This window comes from Anguilla rostrata, chromosome 19 (genome assembly GCF_018555375.3).
Source record: "Anguilla rostrata isolate EN2019 chromosome 19, ASM1855537v3, whole genome shotgun sequence".
Lineage (NCBI taxonomy): Eukaryota > Metazoa > Chordata > Actinopteri > Anguilliformes > Anguillidae > Anguilla > Anguilla rostrata.
In genome coordinates this window covers 2,019,656-2,043,084 of record NC_057951.1, presented here as the reverse complement: position 1 = coordinate 2,043,084, position 23,429 = coordinate 2,019,656, and the positions used below count along the sequence as shown (strand labels likewise).

The 23,429-nt window shown below is 41.2% G+C and overlaps 2 protein-coding genes across 2 annotated transcripts in view; both read right to left on the bottom strand.

The window, feature by feature from the left end:
* Positions 1 to 15,600, bottom strand: part of LOC135245734 (uncharacterized) — a 29,854-nt gene extending 14,254 nt beyond the window's left edge. The window contains exons 1-9 of the mRNA XM_064319036.1: positions 15,213 to 15,600; positions 10,830 to 10,910; positions 7,726 to 7,867; positions 7,224 to 7,334; positions 5,831 to 5,941; positions 5,171 to 5,281; positions 3,793 to 3,903; positions 3,189 to 3,299; positions 2,622 to 2,691 (exon numbers count right to left, since the gene is read on the bottom strand). Of these exons, the coding sequence (XP_064175106.1) occupies positions 2,622 to 2,691; positions 3,189 to 3,299; positions 3,793 to 3,903; positions 5,171 to 5,281; positions 5,831 to 5,941; positions 7,224 to 7,334; positions 7,726 to 7,784 (684 nt within the window). The 5' untranslated portion in view covers positions 7,785 to 7,867; positions 10,830 to 10,910; positions 15,213 to 15,600. The remainder of the gene's footprint in view (positions 1 to 2,621; positions 2,692 to 3,188; positions 3,300 to 3,792; positions 3,904 to 5,170; positions 5,282 to 5,830; positions 5,942 to 7,223; positions 7,335 to 7,725; positions 7,868 to 10,829; positions 10,911 to 15,212) is intronic.
* Positions 1 to 23,429, bottom strand: part of LOC135245705 (uncharacterized) — a 492,416-nt gene that overhangs the window by 35,996 nt on the left and 432,991 nt on the right.

The window sequence follows — 23,429 nt, the reverse complement described above, 5'->3', positions numbered from 1 at the left end:
TTCAACAAGGCAAACCTTATGCCAAACTTTTACCAACACGTCAAATGTCCTACCCAAAAGGACAAGATACTTGATCACTGCTATTCACCGTTAAAGGAGGGCTACAAGGCTACCTCTCTACCATCATTTGACAAATCAGACCATGCTGCCATCTTCCTGATAACAGAATACAAACAACGGAGGGTACGGGAAGAGGTGGTGTCGCGAGAGGTCAAGCGCTGGATCGCCCAATCAGAGGCCACTCTACAGGACGCGCTGGACGACGTCGACAGGAACAGGTTCCAGTCCACCTCTGATGACGTCAACGTGTTTACAGAAGTGGTGACCGGCTTAATTACAATGGTGGTGGACAAAGTTATCCCCACGGTGAAAGTTAAGTGTTTTCCTAACCAGAAACCGTGGGGTGACAGATCCATCCGCGTTGCTCTGAACGCACGCACCACTGCCTATAACGCGGGACAGGTGTCTGGGGACATGACGGAGTACAAGGCGGTGTCCTACAGGCTGAGGCGAGCAATCAAGGATGCGAAGCATCACTACAAGGACAGAGTGGAGCTGAACTCTTTTTATGCACGTTTAAAGGATAACAATGCTAACATTAGCCCGGCGGCTAGCACAGTTAGCGTGTATAACACGAGTTCCCCGCTGGAGCTGCAAGCTCACTTGTCCTGTCAGAGCACTATGTGAGGGGAGCCTTGAAACGGGTGGACACCAGGAAAGCAGCAGCGCCAGACGGAATCTCCGGACAAGACCTGCGCTGATCTCCTAGCTCCTGTGTTCACCACCATAATCAGCGTCTCCCTGGCCCAGTCTGTGGTCCCCACATGCTTCAAGAGGTCCACCATTGTCCCTGTACCCAAGAACGCTTCCCCAGCCTGCCTGAACGACTACCGCCCGGTAGCACTCACCTCGGTGGTGATGAAGTGCTTTGAGAGGCTAGTCAAGGACTACATCTGCTCCTCTCTTCCCAGCACATTGGACCCTCTGCAGTTGGCTTACCGCCCCAACAGATCCACGGACGATGCGGTCTGTCAGGTTCTGCATGCCACTCTCTCTCACCTCGACAACAGAGGGGGGGCTATGTAAGATTGCCGTTCATTGATTTCAGCTCAGCTTTCAATACCATAGTCCCCTCCAGACTGGCTGCTAAACTGACTGACCTGGGACTGAACACCTCCATTTGTGCCTGGATACTGGATTTCCTGACCGCCAGACCCCAGGTGGTTAGAGTGGGTAAGCACACCTCAAACCCCCTCACCCTCAGCACTGGAGCCCCCCAGGGGTGTGTGTTGAGCCCTCTGCTGTACTCCTTGTACACACATGACTGTGAGGCCAGGTTTGAGTCCAACACCATCGTCAAGTTTTCTGACAACACAGTGGTGGTAAGCCCGATCACCAACGACGACGAGAAGGCCTATCTCCAGGAGGTGGCAGACCTGTCACTGTGGGGCCAGGACAACCGTCTCTTCCTGAACGTCAGCAAAACCAAGGAGATGGTGGTGGACTTCTGTAAGAAGAAACAGCTGAGGACCAACACCCCTCTACAGATCAATGGGTCACCGGTAGAGAGGGTGAGAAATTTCAAGTACCTCGGTGTCCACATCAGAGAGGACCTGACATGGACGCTGCACACCGACACTGTGGTGAGAAAGACAATGCAGCGCCTGGATCACCTCAGACAGCTGAGGAAGTTCAGAGTCTCCAAGAAGATCCTGAAAACCTTCTACTCTGCAACCATTGAGAGAATCCTGCTAGGGGAACATCACCGTCTGGTACGGGAACTGCTCCTCTCTGGACCGGAGAGCCCTGTAGAGGGTGGTGCGGTCAGCTGAGCGTACCATGGGGACCACACTCCCCACTCTGCAGGACCTGAACCCCAGGAGGTGCTTAAGCAGGGCAAAGAGGATTATGAAGGACTCTTTCCATCCCAACAACGGACTGTTTGAGCTGCTGCAGTCAGGCAAATGCCTACACAGTCACAGGACCAGCACTGAGAGACTTAGGAGGAGCTTCCTCCCTCAGGCCATGAGTGCTTTTAACTGCACTGCCAGGACAACTGTCCTGGAATAGTATTTTCACCTCAAGCACATAGCACCTTTACCTCAATGTACACTGCAGCACCTTACCGTCCCACAGTTTACTTTGTATATTTCCTTATTCTTTCTTGTACTTATTGTATGATATATCATAGGTTGCACTGCTTCCTATGACATATTTTAGGACTTATATTAGGACTTACCTTTTTTTACTTATTTGGATTGCTCGTATTTTTTAAATGACTGCTCTTTATATTCTTTTCTCTTTTAATTTGTATTCATATCTTATATTATTTTATATTATTAGTTTTATTATTATTTATTTATTTAGTTATTTATTTATTTTTTCTGTATATAATTATTATTGAAGCGTTATGTTGCACAGTCTACAAGGAGCCTGTCGCACCAGCATTTCACTGTATGTATGTTTATGCATGTGACAAATAAAAAGTAATCCGGTCTATCTGTGAGCCAAAGAGGGCCAGAGCACTCTACAACCTTAATAAACCTGATTAGATATTCAATCTGATTGTCTGAAAGTCAAATTAACTTCAAATATTGAAATAGGAAAAGAATATATCATACCTGCTTTGTGAAGAACAGTTTCTCTGAATTCATCTCATCTGAACGACTTAAATCCAGTGAGCAGTGAATCCTGTGAATAAATCATGAGACACAACTTAAACTCTTTTACTGCAGCTATAACTCACAGCACATGGAGACAGAGCTTCCAGTTAAACTCATCCTTTTACCTGACATAACTATAGAAACAAAAAGAGATGATATGTGGCTATATGGCAAATATGTGTTTTGTTACGCCGTTATTTGTCGTCAAAAATATGTAGTTGCACAAAACCTCTAAGAGGAAACAACGGGCAGCTCCTGCCCCTCCCTCAGCCTAGTAAACTTGAGCAACCCATCAACCCAGTATCTCGCTGTGTGAACGCAGGGTAACTCACAGCACAAAGACACAGAGCTTCCAGTTAAACTCATCCTCTTACTGCAGCTCTAACTCACAGTACATGGAGAGAGAGCTTCCAGTTAAACTCATCCTCTCACTGCAGCTCTAACTCACAGCACATGGAGACAGAGCTTCCAGTTAATCTCATCCACTTGCTGCAGGTCTAATGCAATATGAACGTGTTTCATTACCTTTGATCACCTTTGAACTCTCCACTGAAGTAGACTGGACGATCCATTGAACGGTCACTCTTCATAGACAGACAGCTGGGTACACGTGACCCAGCCCTATCTACCTGGACCCTGTGAACAAAACATGGAGACAAAGGTTCCAGTTAAACTCATCCTCTTAGTGCAGCTCTAACTCACAGCACATGGAGACAGAGCTTCCAGTTAAACTCATCTTCTTACTGCAGCTCTCTAACTCACAACACATGGAGACAGAGCTTCCAGTTAAACTCATCCTCTTATTGCAGCTCTAACTCACAGCACATGGAGACAGAGCTTCCAGTTAAACTCATCCTCTTACTGCAGCTCTAACTCACAGCACATGGAGACAGAGCTTCCAGTTAAACTCATCCTCTTACTGCAGCTCTAACTCACAGCACATGGAGACAGAGCTTCCAGTTAAACTCATCTTCTTACTGCAGCTCTAACTCACAGTACATGGAGAGAGAGCTTCCAGTTAAACTCATCCTCTCACTGCAGCTCTAACTCACAGCACATGGAGACAGAGCTTCCAGTTAATCTCATCCACTTGCTGCAGGTCTAATGCAATATGAACGTGTTTCATTACCTTTGATCACCTTTGAACTCTCCACTGAAGTAGACTGGACGATCCATTGAACGGTCACTCTTCATAGACAGACAGCTGGGTACACGTGACCCAGCCCTATCTACCTGGACCCTGTGAACAAAACATGGAGACAAAGGTTCCAGTTAAACTCATCCTCTTAGTGCAGCTCTAACTCACAGCACATGGAGACAAAGTTTCCAGTTAAACTCATCCTCTTACTGCAGCTCTAACTCACAGTACATGAACACAGAGCTTACATTTAAATTCATACTCTGACTGCAGCTGTAACAGTGCGATCACACAGTGAGTAACTCGGTTGATGAATTGCTGGAAGTCCATTCATCCTCTATGTAGCTGAGCGAGGCCCAGAAACACGAGCAACTGGGCAACTGAGCAACCAAAGTTGCCCTAAAAATGTTGCTCACAGTGTCACTATTTGCTGGCATCGCCCGACAACAGCCAATCAGAGTTTCAGGCTTCCTATTTTTCCAACCGATATGATACCATTTCGCAAATTATTATCCCGCTCAGTGAGAAAAAATGGACGAACAACTTATCATTATGGTACAATTACTCCCGCTGTTATACGTTTTAAAAAAAAAAGAGTACAGGGATAAGCGTCTGAAAATGACACTTGGACGGCAGTTTCAGCTTGCTTGCTAGCAAGCTAGTCTGTGAGATAAAGAGATCGCTAGCTAGGCAGCTAACTAGTGAGAGAGATATGGAGAGATCGCTAGCCAGCTAGTGAGAGGGATAGAGAGGTCGCTAGCTAGGTGGCTAACTAGTGAGAGAGATATGGAGAGATCGCTAGCCAGCTAGTGAGAGGGATAGAGAGGTCGCTAGCTAGGTGGCTAAGTAGTGAGAGAGATATAGAGAGATACATGGTTAACGAGATGGCAATAGCAAATATTTATGAGTGTCTGACATAACTATAGAAAAAAAATGAGATGATATGTGGCTATATGGCAAATATGTGTTTTGTTACGCCGTTATTTCTCGTCAGAAATATGTAGTTGCACAAAACCTCTAAGAGGAAACAACGGGAAGCTCCTGCCCCTCCCTCAGCCTAGTAAACTTGAGCAACCCATCAACCCAGTATCTCGCTGTGTGAACGCAGGGTAACTCACAGCACAAAGAGACACAGCTTCCAGTTAAACTCATCCTCTTACTGCAGCTCTAACTCACAGCACATGGAGACAGAGCTTCCAGTTAAACTCATCTTCTTACTGCAGCTCTAACTCACAGTACATGGAGAGAGAGCTTCCAGTTAAACTCATCCTCTCACTGCAGCTCTAACTCACAGCACATGGAGACAGAGCTTCCAGTTAATCTCATCCACTTGCTGCAGATCTAATGCAATATGAACGTGTTTCATTACCTTTGATCACCTTTGAACTCTCCACTGAAGTAGACTGGACGATCCATTGAACGGTCACTCTTCATAGACAGACAGCTGGGTACACGTGACCCAGCCCTATCTACCTGGACCCTGTGAACAAAACATGAGACAAAGGTTCCAGTTAAACTCATCCTCTAGTGCAGCTCTAACTCACAGCACATGGAGACAGAGCTTCCAGTTAAACTCATCTTCTTACTGCAGCTCTCTAACTCACAACACATGGAGACAGAGCTTCCAGTTAAACTCATCCTCTTATTGCAGCTCTAACTCACAGCACATGGAGACAGAGCTTCCAGTGAAACTCAGCCCCTTACTGCAGCTCTAACTCACAGCACATGAAGACAGAGCTTCCAGTTAAACTCATCCTCTTACTGCAGCTCTAACTCACAGCACATGGAGACAGAGCTTCCAGTTAAACTCATCCTCTTACTGCAGCTCTAACTCACAGCACATGGAGACAGAGCTTCCAGTTAAACTCATCTTCTTACTGCAGCTCTAACTCACAGTACATGGAGAGAGAGCTTCCAGTTAAACTCATCCTCTCACTGCAGCTCTAACTCACAGCACATGGAGACAGAGCTTCCAGTTAATCTCATCCACTTGCTGCAGGTCTAATGCAATATGAACGTGTTTCATTACCTTTGATCACCTTTGAACTCTCCACTGAAGTAGACTGGACGATCCATTGAACGGTCACTCTTCATAGACAGACAGCTGGGTACACGTGACCCAGCCCTATCTACCTGGACCCTGTGAACAAAACATGGAGACAAAGGTTCCAGTTAAACTCATCCTCTTAGTGCAGCTCTAACTCACAGCACATGGAGACAAAGTTTCCAGTTAAACTCATCCTCTTACTGCAGCTCTAACTCACAGTACATGAACACAGAGCTTACATTTAAATTCATACTCTGACTGCAGCTGTAACAGTGCGATCACACAGTGAGTAACTCGGTTGATGAATTGCTGGAAGTCCATTCATCCTCTATGTAGCTGAGCGAGGCCCAGAAACACGAGCAACTGGGCAACTGAGCAACCAAAGTTGCCCTAAAAATGTTGCTCACAGTGTCACTATTTGCTGGAATCGCCCGACGACAGCCAATCAGAGTTTCAGGCTTCCTATTTTTCCAACCGATATGATACCATTTCGCAAATTATTATCCCGCTCAGTGAGAAAAAATGGACGAACAACTTATCATTATGGTACAATTACTCCCGCTCTTATACGTTTTTAAAAAAAAGAGTACAGGGATAAGCGTCTGAAAATGACACTTGGACGGCAGTTTCAGCTTGCTTGCTAGCAAGCTAGTCTGTGAGATAAAGAGATCGCTAGCTAGGCAGCTAACTAGTGAGAGAGATATGGAGAGATCGCTAGCCAGCTAGTGAGAGGGATAGAGAGGTCGCTAGCTAGGTGGCTAACTAGTGAGAGAGATATGGAGAGATCGCTAGCCAGCTAGTGAGAGGGATAGAGAGGTCGCTAGCTAGGTGGCTAACTAGTGAGAGAGATATGGAGAGATCGCTAGCCAGCTAGTGAGAGGGATAGAGAGGTCGCTAGCTAGGTGGCTAAGTAGTGAGAGAGATATAGAGAGATACATGGTTAACGAGATGGCAATAGCAAATATTTATGAGTGTCTGACATAACTATAGAAAAAAAATGAGATGATATGTGGCTATATGGCAAATATGTGTTTTGTTACGCCGTTATTTCTCGTCAAAAATATGTAGTTGCACAAAACCTCTAAGAGGAAACAACGGGAAGTTCCTGCCCCTCCCTCAGCTTAGTAAACTTGAGCAACCCATCAACCCAGTATCTCGCTGTGTGAACGCAGGGTAACTCACAGCACAAAGAGACACAGCTTCCAGTTAAACTCATCCTCTTACTGCAGCTCTAACTCACAGTACATGGAGAGAGAGCTTCCAGTTAAACTCATCCTCTCACTGCAGCTCTAACTCACAGCACATGGAGACAGAGCTTCCAGTTAATCTCATCCACTTGCTGCAGGTCTAATGCAATATGAACGTGTTTCATTACCTTTGATCACCTTTGAACTCTCCACTGAAGTAGACTGGACGATCCATTGAACGGTCACTCTTCATAGACAGACAGCTGGGTACACGTGACCCAGCCCTATCTACCTGGACCCTGTGAACAAAACATGGAGACAAAGGTTCCAGTTAAACTCATCCTCTTAGTGCAGCTCTAACTCACAGCACATGGAGACAGAGCTTCCAGTTAAACTCATCTTCTTACTGCAGCTCTCTAACTCACAACACATGGAGACAGAGCTTCCAGTTAAACTCATCCTCTTATTGCAGCTCTAACTCACAGCACATGGAGACAGAGCTTCCAGTGAAACTCAGCCCCTTACTGCAGCTCTAACTCACAGCACATGAAGACAGAGCTTCCAGTTAAACTCATCCTCTTACTGCAGCTCTAACTCACAGCACATGGAGACAGAGCTTCCAGTTAAACTCATCCTCGTACTGCAGCTCTAACTCACAGCACATTAACTCACTGATTCATGCATTTTTACCTCTTTCTCGCAAGGCCGTGGGTTCCATCGTCAGTCTCAGTCTCCTCTGAGGAACTCATTTTTGAAACAGCGCCCCCTGTCTCAGGACACCTGAACACACCAGATCAGATTCACAAGTGGGTTCTGACCCAAATTGGCAGACCTGTAAATACACACAAGAAGAACACGATAACGCACAGACATAATAATACACACAGACACACACATACATCAAATCTCATAGAACAGACAGGGACAAATATGGAATTTAACTGAGCCATAAACTTTTACAGTAATACAATTCCCTCCAAAATATTCTGCACCCATGATAACAATTACTAAGACCATTGAATATAAAGATTACCAGTGCTGAGGTATATTTTCATTGTCCAACATATGGAATATATTTAATGATATAATGGAAACTACCAAAATGACACATTTCTCAGATGATACGACAATTTTACAAAAATTGTGCGTCACAATTATTGGCACCCCTGTATTTGGTAGTGTGTGCACCCTCCCCTCGCAGGGATAATGGCACTGAGTCTTTTTACATAACGTCTCATAAGACCAGAGAACACACCGGGAGGGATATTATCTTTCTCCACCCACAATCTTTCCAGATCCTGATGTCTTTGTTGATCCGTGCTCATGGGCTGTGCTGTTCAATTGATTCACAGGTTTTCAGGGTATTTCAGCGGTCTTTAGCCTGTTGTAGCCATTGCACAATGATGCTTCTGCATCATTAACCTTTTTATTTGTGGATTTTAACGTGAATTTGGGGTCACTGCCTTGCTGAAAGATCCACTAGTTTCAGTCTGCTGGCAGAGGAAGTCAGGTTTAGGGATAAATTGTCCTGGTACTTGGGTAGAGTTCACGATGCTGCTTTCCTTAACATGGGCCCCAGGACCAGTGTGAGCAAAGTAGCCCCATAAGATTAAAGATCCACCCCCGTATTTTTCTTTTCAGTATATGCATCCTTAAATCCATCCTACATCATATTCCTGGACATGGTTGTGAGGGGGCCTGGAGCCTGTCCCAGCATGCATTGGACAAGAGGCAGGAAAAAACCCTGAACAGGTCACCAGTCCACACAGAGCACACACACCATGAACTTACACACTCATACATTCAAGCAATTTATTGTCTCCAATTAACTTAACCTGCATGTCTTTGGACTGTGGGAGGAAACCCATGCAGACATGAGATGAGAATATGCAAACTCCACGCACACCACCATGCTGCCCTCCAGCAGTTTTATACTTCTTCATTATTGCCCTCACAGTAGTAACTAGCATCTTTAGTTTATTTTTTGATCCATTGGCCTGATTTTCAAAGGTCAGCAACCATTTTAATTTCGTTCGTCAGTTCTTTGTCTTTCTCTGTGGCAAAGATGAAAAATGGGTTTCACAACCAGGTTCTCAGTTTAATCCACCAGTGAAACAGGAAGCCATGGAATGCCACAAGAGTTTCTCTTAATATTGATGTAGATTTAGTTTGATTTTATTTTTTTCATAAGCATCTTTAGGGGTGCCACTTATTTATATATATTTTTGGGAAATAAAAACCCTACCTGAATCCAACCGTCACACTAGAGGGCGCCAGTTCCCCCAATCTTAGTTTGTTTTCTGTGCCTGTTTAGTGCTAATTAAGGAGTTGTGTCGCAAACATTTAATAACCTGACCAGATTCACATTACAGGTATCTGTAACTGATTTATGATTAGTCAAGGAGCTAATTTAAGATCTAACTGCATTCACCTGCATGGGAGCGTGAGCAACCATTCTCAATGTGACAACCATTTCGTTGCACTTTTGTGACTGGTAGCCTATATTCCTTTATTTATTTCAATTCCAACCTTGGTAATGAAGTAATATTTTTCACCGAGTTGTTCACGTTCATATAGCCTGCATGAAACAACACGGTAAGAACGCACGGGGCGAAGTATCTAAGGTGCGCTTTTAGTAGTCCATCTTCGGAACATTGTAGTTTTACCACGGCAGACTCACGTCAATAACATCCGCCGTCGCATAAATACGTGGCCTAGTGTAAGTGCAGTCGGATTGTCTTAGCACCGCGGTTGTCCTATTGAATTTATCTTCACATCTTTTCTTAACCTCATGACGCTTTCCACCGAGGTCAAAGAAAAGTGGTTAGGAAAAGACATAGGACGTAATTTTTTGACTATTCGGACGCAGCCTATAGGCCTCAGAAGTCGTGTCGTCATTCCCTTCTGGTTCGTTAGCATTTTCGAGACTTCCGGTTCAAAAAATAGACGCCCCTTTGGGACAAATGAATGGCGATTTCCGAATTCCTTTAAAAAAATTATGACATTTGGAAGTTTTTTTGTATATGAAAAAATAATGCTTTTTACCCATTTTTTATAATCTAAAAAAATTCTGTGTCATTTTAAAAAGCCAATTGCTAACGGCTAAGTGGTTAGCCACCCGAGATGACCCGTCGCACAATTACAACATTACACACAGAGCTGTTTCGATTTTTTCGATACACGTGCGAAAACCGTTTTCTTCCCCTTGTTTCCCGTTAGTGTAATAAATTATACATTTTCTATTTTTTACAATTGTACATATCGTTGTAAACATCTTAATATAACTAGGCTACTTGCGCTTCACTAGCATTGCCAGGTAACCGCAACAGCTGTGACGTAAATAACATGCGCAGCAGTGTTAGCTTTTTTGTTAGCAAAATAATTGTTTCGGTTGAAAAACGACATTGGAATTCAGCGGATCTAGTGCCATTTAAGAGAATAATGTGTCCGGATAAAAATGTCCAAGTTTTAAACGCCAGTTTAAATCACAGACTGTGACAGGGACGGTTATGAGAAAATCCATTCATTTTTTTCCTTGGAGAAATTTCCCTTTGAACCGGAATTCCATATACGGGCAAGGTTTTTGCTCTGCGTTACGTCAGACTTCTGAGGCCTATTCGGACGCAGCCTTATCGTGCGCTTACCTGTAGGTGGACGCTTTTTCGTAATTTTCGCGTAATAATAGGTGCCTGCGTTCTTCCTTGTCCGTTCGCCCGATAGGCTATACAAGCAGCTTGAAACACAGCACAACTTGTCACAAACACATACATATAGGAATTGTAAGGTCAGCTAACCTTTTTTTTTTGTCCTAGTGAGAAAACTAGACCATCGTCGGTTAGCCTAGTCAAAGATAGACGGGCACCCCCAGTCAAAGCCTGCGAGAGTAGACAGTAAACAGTAGCGAGATCGTCATCCAGTGTCGAATTGCCCATTTTATTCACTCGAACAGGGTAATGTTTATTAAATTCGTCGTAATATGAAATATCACACAAAGGTAGTTTAATAACCCTAAATACCGGACACCCAGGCTACTTCCAACCCCCACGTCTTTTCGAAATTTTCAATAAAAAGGACGGGACCAACGCCGCAAGGGAGTGTGTCCGGGTTCTGGAGGGTGTCCGACTATGAGTAAAATGATATCATATTGGGATGGCAGGTATGCCATCCCGCCAAGTTACGCCTTGGCGGGGGCATGCCCCCATACCTATACAGCACCGAGAGTTTGGCACTTTTCAGGGTTCCCCACAGAAATAACCACAACAGCCACAGACACTCAGCCCTTAAAAACATTAAATTCTGTACATTCTGACCCCATTTCAACAAACAGAACTCATAAACAACTTCACATGTCCACACAATAAAGCCCCAAACTAAGGGGATTTTGCGTTTTCTCCTTCTTTCTTCTTTCTTCTTCTCTTTCTTCTTCTCATTCTTATTTTTCCTGCCGCCTTTCCCACTAACAACATGTCTCCCATTGGACATTTCACTGACACCAGCCAAATCTTCACCTACACGACCCAATCAAAAACGCGCATACACACGCAAAATACCGATACCTTTCTACTCTGAAACATTTGCAGGGTAAATAGCTAGTCCGCCTGTGGCCTAGTGGGCAAGGCTACAGTCTTGAGAACACGGGGTCGTAGGTTCAAGCCCAGCTTGGAACACGTTTCTTTAACCTGCTTCAACCCTCACTAATAATTGTCTACTACTTATCAATTATTGCTTTTGCACCATATCTACCTGCCGTTCACCGTTCAGTTATTAACCAGCTACAATATTGCTAAGCCATATGGATTCAACGGGAGCTAATCTGTGTTTACTGGCCTGTGATCTTTAAAACCACCGGCAGGTTTGCTAATGATATTTCACGCATTGCATAGCTATGGCATGGTGCTGCACTAACGAAGTCACAGACTGGTAAACCTCCGGTTTAAGGCTTGAATCCACGACTCGCCCTCAGGCAGACCATTTCCTCTTTTATACAAACGTTTTCTTACGGTTATATTTCCTTTACCAAAACTCACTCACGGCCACCCATATGCATTTCATGACGGCAAATGTATTCCTTTTATTAAAAAGTTACACCAGTTCACCGCTGTGCCATTTCTACGAACTATATTTCTTCACTTGGCTACCGTACAAAACCTTCTTATCAGCAAACGCCACGTTTGTACATTCATGTTACCTCGCCCTGTTCTCTATCTAGCCACATAGGCTACAAACAACTACGTATGTATGTTCTGCAACTCCGCAGTCTAAACAGCTAGTCTGCCCGTGGCCTAGTGGGCAAGGTTACAGTCTTGGGAACATGGGGTCATAGGTTCAAACCCAGCTAGGAACACGTTTCCTTAACCTGCTTCGACCCTCACTAATTATTGTCTACTACTTATCAATTATTGCTTTTGCACCATATCTACCCGCCGTTCACCGTTCAGTTATTAACCGGCTACAATATTGCTAAGCCATATGCATTATGACTTACCGTCTGTACGTTCAGTTATTAACCGGCTACAATATTGCTAAGCCATATGGATTCAACGGGAGCTCTTCTGTGCTTACTGGCCTGTGTTCTTTTTAAAACCACCGGCAGGTTGCTAATGATATTTCACTCACTGCATAGCTACGGTATGGTGCTGCACTAACAAGTCACGGGCTGGTAAACCTCCGGTTGAAAGCTTGAATCCCGACTCGCCCTCAGGCAGATCATTTCCTCTTTTACACTAACATTTTCTTACGCTTACATTTGCTTTACCAAAACTCACTCACGGCCACCCATATGCATTTCATGACGCAAATGTATTCCTTTTATTAAAAAGTTACACCAGTTCACCACTGTGCCATTTCCACTAACTATATTTCTTCACTTGGCTACCGTACAAAACCTTCATATCAGCAAACGCCACGTTTCTACATTCATGTTACCTCGCCCTGTTCTCTATCTAGCCACATAGGCTACAAACAATTACTACGTCTGTACGTTCTGCAACTCCGCATTAAAACATTACATCTAAAATCATGATTCACTCATAAGTATAACTACTAGCACTGAACATGAGAAAACACATTTGAGCGATAGATTGCACACGTTATTTAACCCTCCACTTCAACAACGAACATTAAATACAGACTGTTATATGTACCGTTTGATAAGGAAACTAAGCTCGCTCATGGTCACTTCATTTACTTCGCACTATAGTCTGTGATCATGTCAACCTTCACCTACATGCCCATTCTGCTAAAAAAAAAAACATGTTGTTTCAACTACGCAATTTCATCATTTCGCTAATTTATCTCACACTTGTTATTTTCTCATATGCAAAGCCTGCTGGGACATATGCGTCTGCTCCTATTCTCCACTATCAACTTTTCCGGTTCTAGCTTAACAAAACAGCAAAGAGGATTCCTACCTGCAGATAAGCCTATCAAAATGCCTTATAAACCTTACAAACACTAAAAGTGCATCTTCACGAAATAACAGACAACGGAGCAGGACAGAAGGGTACACAAGTTGCGACCTAGGCAGCTCTAATTCTACGGGCTTGCTGATTCTTTTGTCAATCAAGGCTCGTTGGATGCCCGTCAAATCCGTGAGTAGCCTACATAGCTACACCCTGCCATATTTAACCTTTTCTGATGCGTTTACAATTACGCCACCGCACCATTTGTCACAGCCACTGTTTTACATATATAGCAAACCGAAACTGCTAAACGTACACGCTCTTCAGACTGTACAAATTCACACAATGATAGCCATAATTCACAACCGTTTCTTACAGGGTCACTTCGCATTTCTCACTCTCGTAATAAAACGCTTTGCAAAAAGAAATGATATCTCATAAAAACACGTTTTCAACGTACAAAATGCCAAGTTACTCAAAAGTATTGATATCAAAATGACGCCAAGTTACGGTACTACAAACAATATAGGCTATCTTGCCTCACCGAAATTTAATAACATGTATTCCAAAGCAATGCTACCCAGTATTTCCTCAATTCTTTAAAGTCACTTGGCCCTGTGTTTTGTAACCTTACCATATTACAATGTCATGCAAACGTTGTGTCAGATCAAAGTGTCAAATATTTCGTATTGCCTCATTGAACACATGGAAATTCATGTAGAAAACTGCTGGTCAGTCACTACAGGAAGCATATTTCTCCAGAAAACATATGTTTATACTTGCTTCTGAACTGAATTTGACTAAATGTACAAGTGATTGTATATTTGCAACATACAATAAATACATGTAAAATACATATTGTACATACATATACATAGAGAACTTCTTTATCCCCATGGGGACATTTCTCTGCAGCATGTTACATTCACATTTACGAACAGACATTTATACCAAGAAACATACAATCATTCACACAACAGAAAGGCTCGGACCAAAATACATACATACCAATACAAATTGGACATATAGATGCCTTTTCAATCAATCATGACTGTGAGAAAGCCATCCACACATATGTTTGGCCTGTCCATGTACTGCACACTTATATACACACAGGGCCAAGTGACTTTAAAGAATTGAGGAAATACTGGGTAGCATTGCTTTGGAATACATGTTATTAAATTTCGGTGAGGCAAGATAGCCTATATTGTTTGTAGTACCGTAACTTGGCGTCATTTTGATATCAATACTTTTGAGTAACTTGGCATTTTTGTACGTTGAAAACGTGTTTTTTATGAGATAGAGTAATCTCTGCCTAACATAATCACTCCACTGTATATTTTTCCTCAATATTGCAAACCACTTAATTTGTTTAGTAGACTAATGGAAATGATTTCCTCTAAAACATGAAAAAAAAGTAACAACCCCTTAATAAGTAAAAACAAAATCAGGGTTTATAGTGCAGTAAGTGTAAAAATGTCAGCGACAAGTCCTGTAACGTCCGTCACACTAGGCTACCTCCTCACGTGGTAGAAGTGGTCATGGAATATCAAAAAAAACTTAAGTAAACATTCTTTTAAAGGTTATTTTTAAAAAATTACTTTCTGGTCTAAATGGTATGTTTGGATTCCGTATGAGCTCTTAGCTTGTTAGGCTACGCATTAAACTCGCTATTTTATTGCCAGTTATCCGTTTTTCTGAATTACGCGGGTTAATGTGATTATACCTGCAGATTCCCATTCCTCCCCGCAGCCCTTTACCTTCAGCTTCTCTTACCTCAGTTCCACTCCACAACAGACTGTTTACTCCGTTTTTTACATTTAATTTTATTCCTTCTTTCCTAGGGTTTCTTCCTCCTCCGTTTTTAAAATGGCCGTAAGCTTCAGTTTCTGTTTTGGACCTTTGGACCTTTCCTTACTCACCTGTTTACTGGCTCAGCTGAATGTTCGATGGGTGGAGTTTTATATATACTTTTTATTAGCTGCATCAGTCATGGTATTTAATAAGTTATGCAGAATAAACAATTATTTCATCCATGTAGATCTTTGCCAAATTTTAGCACATACAGTGAGCACCATAATTCATTGGACAGTGACACATTTTTTTGTTATTTTGGTTCTGTACTCTAGCACTTTGAGTTTGAAAGGATACAATGACAATGAGGTTGCAGACTGTCAGCTTTAATTTGAGGGTATTTTCATCCATATAGTGGATGAACCGTTTAGGAACAACAGCACCTTTTGTACATGGTCCCCCCATTTTAAGGTACTACAAGTATTAGTTGAATTGGCTTCACAGATGTGTTTGGTTAGGCAGGTGTATTCATTTGTGTCGTTAGTGAATGCAGAAGAGAGCTGTTGATGTCTAGTCTTGATTCTAGACTTTGCAATTGCCTTTGGAGATTGTTGTTGGGGTGTGACAACATGAGGAAGACAGCAGTTTCGATGCAAATTAAGCTGGCCGTCATAAGGCTCAGAAATGAAACTCAATCAATCAGGAACATTGCATGGGCATGCCCAAGTCAACAGTTTGTTTTTAAGTTTGTGTAATTTTTGGTATTTTGTCTACATTTTCTTGTGCCATCCCCAATCAACTGTTTCTTTTTTTCTCTCTTTTTTTTTGTTGACAATTTTTAAGGTTATTTGCCCTTCGTATACTCATCAAATGTGTTTGTGAAGTATTAAAATAAAATAATAAAAAACTAACGAGAGCTGACTTTCCACGATACCTGCTCTTACCAGTTCCACTTCATTTTATTCAAAATGCGCCACAAGACATTTTATTTTATTTTATTTGCATTTCAGGGCTGAAATGTGCTCTCTGACCAGAGAGGCTCTGACCCACAGTCTCTTTCTCGAGTCGGGAGTATCTGGAGACCAGAGTATGGGGCGTGTCAAAAGCAAAATGGACGACGGGTCAAAAGCACGTTTCTAGTGGTCAATGATTCGGTGAGTCACATATATTATCCAATCAAAAGCATGATCCAAAGGCGTAGATGTATCAAGATTGTTTTGACGTTTCTGAGACAGCATATCTGTTTTTGTTGCCGGTCCTGGAGGTGAATAATAGGCTATGTCGGTGCGTAAATTATGCGCTTTCTTTGTCTTTGTCTAAACTATTTAGCCAATCTAATATGCAGTAAAGTCATGTTTGGTGTTGTTGGAGAGCTAATATCATGAGCAGTTAGATGGTCTCATTCTATGTTGAGAATGTTGTCATTCAAAGTTTATGTGTTACATGAAAGTGAAACGCCAATCACAGAAATTTAGCTATTCAGCTGTTACACCTGAAATCGTGAAAATGGCGACACTATGTTTGAACAATTGTCTGCATCCAGTGCTTTGGGTGCTGTTTGGAATAAAATTATTATTATTATTATTATTATTCACAAATATGATTTTTACATTGTAAAATAAATAGTACTATTGTGCTAAACTTTATGCAACCCACGGACATACAGTACATTAATTGGGAAAACATATGTCTGGATAGTTTTGTAAGATTAAAAAATGTTTTAATAGGGCAACATATTTGCCATTATTATATGTATTTATTTATTCACCGCCCCACCCCTTTTTTATATCAAAAGTATTGATGTCAATACTTTTAAAGGCCTAGATTTTGCAAGTTTTAATTATAGGCTTATAGACAGTGCTTTGTATGGGTGAGTATCTTGGCATTTTTGTATGTTGAAAACGTGTTTTTGCTGAGATATTTCTTTATGTACTGTGTTTTCTATGAGTAACTGATAATAATAGTAAGAAGAGGGAGTGTATCCGCACACTGTTTTTTCTGCTCCCAAAGTGATATAATGGTACAACGTTTCGACCTCAAAGGTCTTCGTCAGGTACATAAACCAGAACATGTGACTGGGTGGAGATATAGACCAGGATGTGGGCAGGTCCATAATAGGGCCATTTGATTATGACCCTGGTTTTCGCTCAAATTATAGCACAGAGACCGCGTTGGTGAAGGTAGTTCATGACCTCAGACAGAGTATTGATGATAATAATATATCAGTTCTTATTCTTTTAGACTTGAGTGCTGCATTTGACACCATAGACCATGAAATACTAATGCACCGCCTTAAGAATTGGGTTGGTCTCTCAGAAACTGTGCTAAAATAGTTTCAGCCATATTTGACAGGGAGCACATTTTATGTCTGTCTAGGTGACCATGTCTCGAAGAAGGCTGAGATTACTTGTGGAGTTCCACAGGGATCGATACTTAGGCCTCTACTCTTCACTCTGTATATGCTCCCCTTAGGCAAAATTATTGGCAAACATGGTGTAAAATTCCATACCTATGCAGATGATACACAGTTATATATGTCTGTAGGGCCAGATGACAACAATGTTTTTAATACATTGGTTGACTGTCTGTCAGACATCACTAGCTGGATGCCCAAAACCTTCCTGAAATTGAATGAGGAAAAAACAGAGGTTCTTCTTGTAGGTCCAGGCGTTCAGAGGGAAAAACTTGTAAATAAATTCTGCCCTCTTGGGATAAAATCTAAACCAAAACTAAAGAACTTGGGGGTAATTTTTGATTCACACATAAACTCAGTGACAAAAACTGCATTCTTTCATTTAAGAAACATTTTCAGAGTAAGACCTTTTCTCTCGCAGTCAAATTCCAAAAAGCTAATACATGCATTTATCACAAGCAGACTTGATTATTGTAATGCTCTTTTTGCTGGACTTCCAAAAAAGTCAATTAATAGACTACAGAATATTCAAAATGCAGCTGCAAGAATACTGATCAGGACAAAAATGAGAGCTCACATTTCCCCTGTCCTTGCTACCTTACACTGGCTACCTGTGGCTTTTAGAGTTGATTTTAAAGTTCTTTTACTCGTTTTTAAAGCACTAAATGGCTTTGCACTTAAATGTATATTGCTTATCCAAATATGTCCCAAATAGAGCCTTAAGATCCTCTAGTGCTGGTCTGCTCAAGATTCCAAAGGCAAAGCATAAACAAAGTGGAGAGTTAGCCATTTGTTTTTATGCCCCAAAGATGTGGAACACTCTTTCAGAACATGTCAGATTTGCATCGTCAGTTGACAGTTTTAAAACACAGCTGAAAACGCACCTATTTTGGATGGCTTTTAGTTAGTACATTTGTTTTATTATCCTGTTTTATGTTGTATTTTTATGTATTTTAATTAGGGGTCCAAGCAGCGAAGCTGCCCTAAAAGTGTTTGTGCAGCAAAAACTGTAAGACCTATGAACATAAAACTTGACAACATGGTCCCAAATTCCCCCCACTACTCAGGCCCCAAAACCTGAGATACTGTGCCCATAGGTGGCGCTGTAATAATCAAGTTTGCATTTTGGCTCATATCTCAAGAACAGTGTGGCCTAAAGTCAAAATTCTTTCTTCATGTCAATCTCTCAAGTCATGTGCATCTTTGCTCCAATGGTCTTCTGCTCTAAAAATGTCAAATTTTGCGACTTTTTCTCAATTTTCTCAAAAACCTATTTTCAACATCTCGTCAGAAACCGTTGGCCCAATCGTCTCAAAACTTAGTCAGGATCATCTACAGACTTCACAGATCTTAAGTTGTTAAAGAAATTTTGATCCGTTTCCAATATACGAGCCAATCAATTTTTATCAAAATGCACAGTAGATGTCTTATATATCGTCAACGCATTGTCTAACTTTCACGAAACGTCGCACATACGATTTTTACGACATTCTGTGGAGGATCCCCAAATTTCATACAAACAGACCACTAGGAGGTGCTATAACTAAAAAATGGCTTTTTTTTCAGTGACAAATTTTCAGAATAAATTCAAATTTGGTACAGTGGCTCATTTTCTAACTTTTGTCATAATATTGCTTTGATAACTTTATCAATGTGGCTGCCAGCAACCAATCAAAATTCAGCAGCTTCTAATTTTCATTGTGAACATCCAATCGACATGAAATTTAGTACAGACATTTATGACATCATGAAGAAGGGGTGTACAAAACATTGGAGCAAACAGCCAAAAGTTGGCACTACAGCAAGGACTTTTAGCCTGTATCTCAGGAGTTACTTGACCTAAATTCAAAATTCCTTTTTCTTCTGTTTCCTGTAAGGGACTTTTATCAATTAGCATCATAAATTAGACTTTTTTATTTTTCATATTTTTCTTAAGAAATGTTTACGTTGCTTGGAGCCTTGACAATTCAACAGTTTGAGTGCATGAATTTGGTAGGTCCAATCAAGGATGCTCCGTGGTGCTGGGGGTTAACCCCACATCATGACATGCCGGAGGTCCCCAGTTTGAATCCCGACATAGGCTTGGCCTTCTGAACAACTGGTGAAGGGTAAACCGTGCTCCTGCATCAGTGAGCTTACTGTAGCCGGTTTTTTTTTGTTTTTGAAAAGCATATGATTTTTTTCAAATATTGTCAATTACCAATGTTGTTGCTCCTTTTCCCATTTGACTCCAATGACCGGAATGACCAGGAACTTTCAAATATAAATCACCAATTTCCAGTGCCAAATCTCCAATTTCTAATTTGCATCAAATTGCACAAAAAGTACATATGTAACCCAAGTACCAAGGCTGTATAATGAAAAGTTACCTCATTATCTAGCCTGTGTCAAAATTTCCTGGGCCTTGAGTATTTTTGTGTGTCCAAACATGCACTGGAACATGCCTTCCCAAATAGCTCAGTTGTAAACTGTTTGTCTCTCAGTCCTTTGGTTGAGGGTTCAAATCCCGGTAGTGGTATCGTTTACTGCTTCAAGTCTTCATTTGATCTGGATCTGGGCTTGTGTTCCTAATGGGCATTGTCTGCCAAATCATTTACACTGCTTTGACCCCGGTATGAATTTGTAGCATAAATCCAACATGTGAAAAGTTAGATGTATGTTGAGAAGCTTACTCAGACATCGACCCAAGTTCAGCAGACATCAATTCCTTCTTGAATAAAATAAATCTACCACAACTATCCAAAGAACATGCACAAGCACTGAACCATTAACACAAACTGAATTTCATAAAGCACTGACCCAGATGCCCAACAATAAAGCTCCAGGACCTGATGGCTTCCCCACTGAATTCTTTAAACATTTTTGGCTAACAATTTCTCTATTATTCATCAGAATGGCACTTGAAATAAAACATAACTCCAAAATTCCCCCGCATATGAACACTGCGTTGATCTCAGTATTGCTTAAGCCTGGCAAAGACCCAACCCTACCCTCCAGCTATCGTCCCCTATCACTTATCAATACTGACATCAACATAATTAGCAAAGCTTTAGCCACCAGAATTGAAACAGTCACCCAAATCATAATTCATCACGACCAAACTGGATTCATCAAAGGACGACATTCATCAAACAATATGTGCAGACTATTTAATTTAATTAATGTCATCAATCAACACAGTTTAAAAGCAATAATTACCTCACTGGATGCAGAGAAAGCCTTCGATAGAGTTAATTGGACATTTCTATTTGCAACATTACAAAAATTTCTGGAATCATTTATTCACTGGATAAAATACTTTAACCTCACCCATGCTACGGTCACCAATGAATAACATCAAAAGTTTCCACACCGGGGAATACAAGATGTCCATCTCCTCTCTACACTTTTCATAGAACCTCTTGCTGCAGCAATCAGACAAAATGAAATATAAGGAATTATAACTCTAACACACACCACAAGATCAGCCTTTACACAGATGATTGATGTTATATACAAGATCTGAAAATTCCCACACGAAACCATTAACTCATCAAAACACTCAAAAATATCACTACTCATAAATTGACAAAACTATAATTTTACCCTTAGAAGGAGATGATTGGAATGCTGCAACACAGGAATCGACACTCCCTTCACCCTGGAAATATCAGGTATTGGCGTCAACATTTCCCAAGCTGCCCAAGTTATTCCATCTGAACTTTAACCCATTAATAAAAACAATAGAAGATGATCTACAACGATGGTGAACCTACCACTTTAATTGAAGAATAGCAACCTCAAAATGTCAATTTACAAATCAAATCTGTTTACTATGATCCCAAACCAACCACCACCAACTGGTCAACTCCCAGATTCAATAATAACCAAATTCTACTGGAAAAATGAAAAAGTCAGAATCAAATTAGGTACTCTTCAAAAAAATAAAAATCAAGGAGGACTCAATGCACCAAATTTTCATAATTACTACTTGGCCAACCAATTGCTATACATCTATGAATGGCCTCACCCCACCCAACAAAACAACTCATGGATTGATATCAAACAAGAAGCATGCAGGGAAATCTCACCATCTGACCTACCATTCCTCAATATAAACAGAAAACACCACACCTGCTTTAAGAACACTGTAATTTCTACAACTCTGAAAGCTTGGTGGAAAATCAACAAAATCACAAACTCCACTTTGACACCCTGCAAATACACCCCAATCTGGCATAACCCTGACTTCCAGCTCAACAAAACTCCACTGAATTTCACCACATGGAAACAAAAAGGCATTACACATCTCCACCACATTTTTCAAGAGAACACTTTAATCACTTTTAAAGATCTAATCCAGAGATATGGCGTTGGGAGAGACCAATACCTTCAATATCTTCAGCTAAAATCTGTCCTGAAATCTGAAGTCAATATAACGCTGAATGACTTGCAGCCACCATTATTAATAACAGAAATCGACAAAATAACATCTCTGAAGAAAATTCTTTCTAAACTATACAAACTACTAACACATATGGACTCTACAATACACCTCCCCATTACAAGATGGGAAGTAGATTTGCCCATTTCTCCCAGCGCCGACTTCTGGCAACAAATATGCACCAACACATTCACAATGACTGACAACACTAACTTACAATTAATTCAATTCAAGGTAATCCACAGAGCACATATTACTCAACACAGGATGTATAAAATGGAACTAGCAGACACTGGCATATGCTCACACTGCACTCTAAACACCCCGGACAATTATTTCCACGCTACTTGGCTATGCCCACCCATCCATCACTTTTGGCACATAGTCACTGAAACATTATCCCGTTTCTTGGGTTGCAGTATCCCACTATCTCCCTCCCTCTGCCTACTTACATATCCGCGATCAATTCAACAACCAAGAACACCAGGCCCATACTCACTGCCCTGTCGCCAAGAAAACTATCCTAGTACATTGGAAAACAAGAAATACCATAAATACTGTGCAATGGTTGAACCTTCTCACAGGATACATATCATTAGAAAAAACATTAGCTTCTAGCCACAATCACAAACAATTCAGAGAAAACTGGGAACCATTCATTAATAATCTAAATTAATAATCCAACCCAAATGAACCAGTTACCTCTCTCTCTCTCTCTCTCTCATACACATTACACACAGTCGAACTTGATGCATACATACTCACCTTTCATGTTCATTACAGTTTCACATTCTCCTTTTTTACTTTATTTTTCCCTGGCCCAATATACCCAGATAAGCTCACAACAAATTCCCACTTTCTCTTGTCATGCCATCCGAGTTCTTCCTACATATTCAGTCCTACATATGACACACACACATACATACACACAAATCCGCATACACCACACACTCCACAATCCCTCCATACAACTTTACCTCTCAATTCCATCCCATTTATCTACTTTTCTTTAAATGATCTTTTTTTTTCTTGCTCTCAATCCTTGTTGTTGTTTTTTCTTTTTTAAAGTAGCAATGCTGTTATTATTATTATTCTATTTTTTGTTTGCTTGTTTTTTTTTCATTTTTTAAAAAGATGATTTTTGCTTCTCTTGAGTGTTGATTTGCCTTTCAATGGATGCTTCCTCATTTGCTTTTGTTATATTTTCCTTATAAAAATTGTTTAGGTAAAAAAAAAGCCAACACTGAATCTATAATTTTACACAACATAGGTCTCTTAAAAATATGAAACATCAGTGTCCCTGTTCTTGCTGAAAGCATGCAACCATTTATGATGTCTACAACAATGACAATTTGATGATACT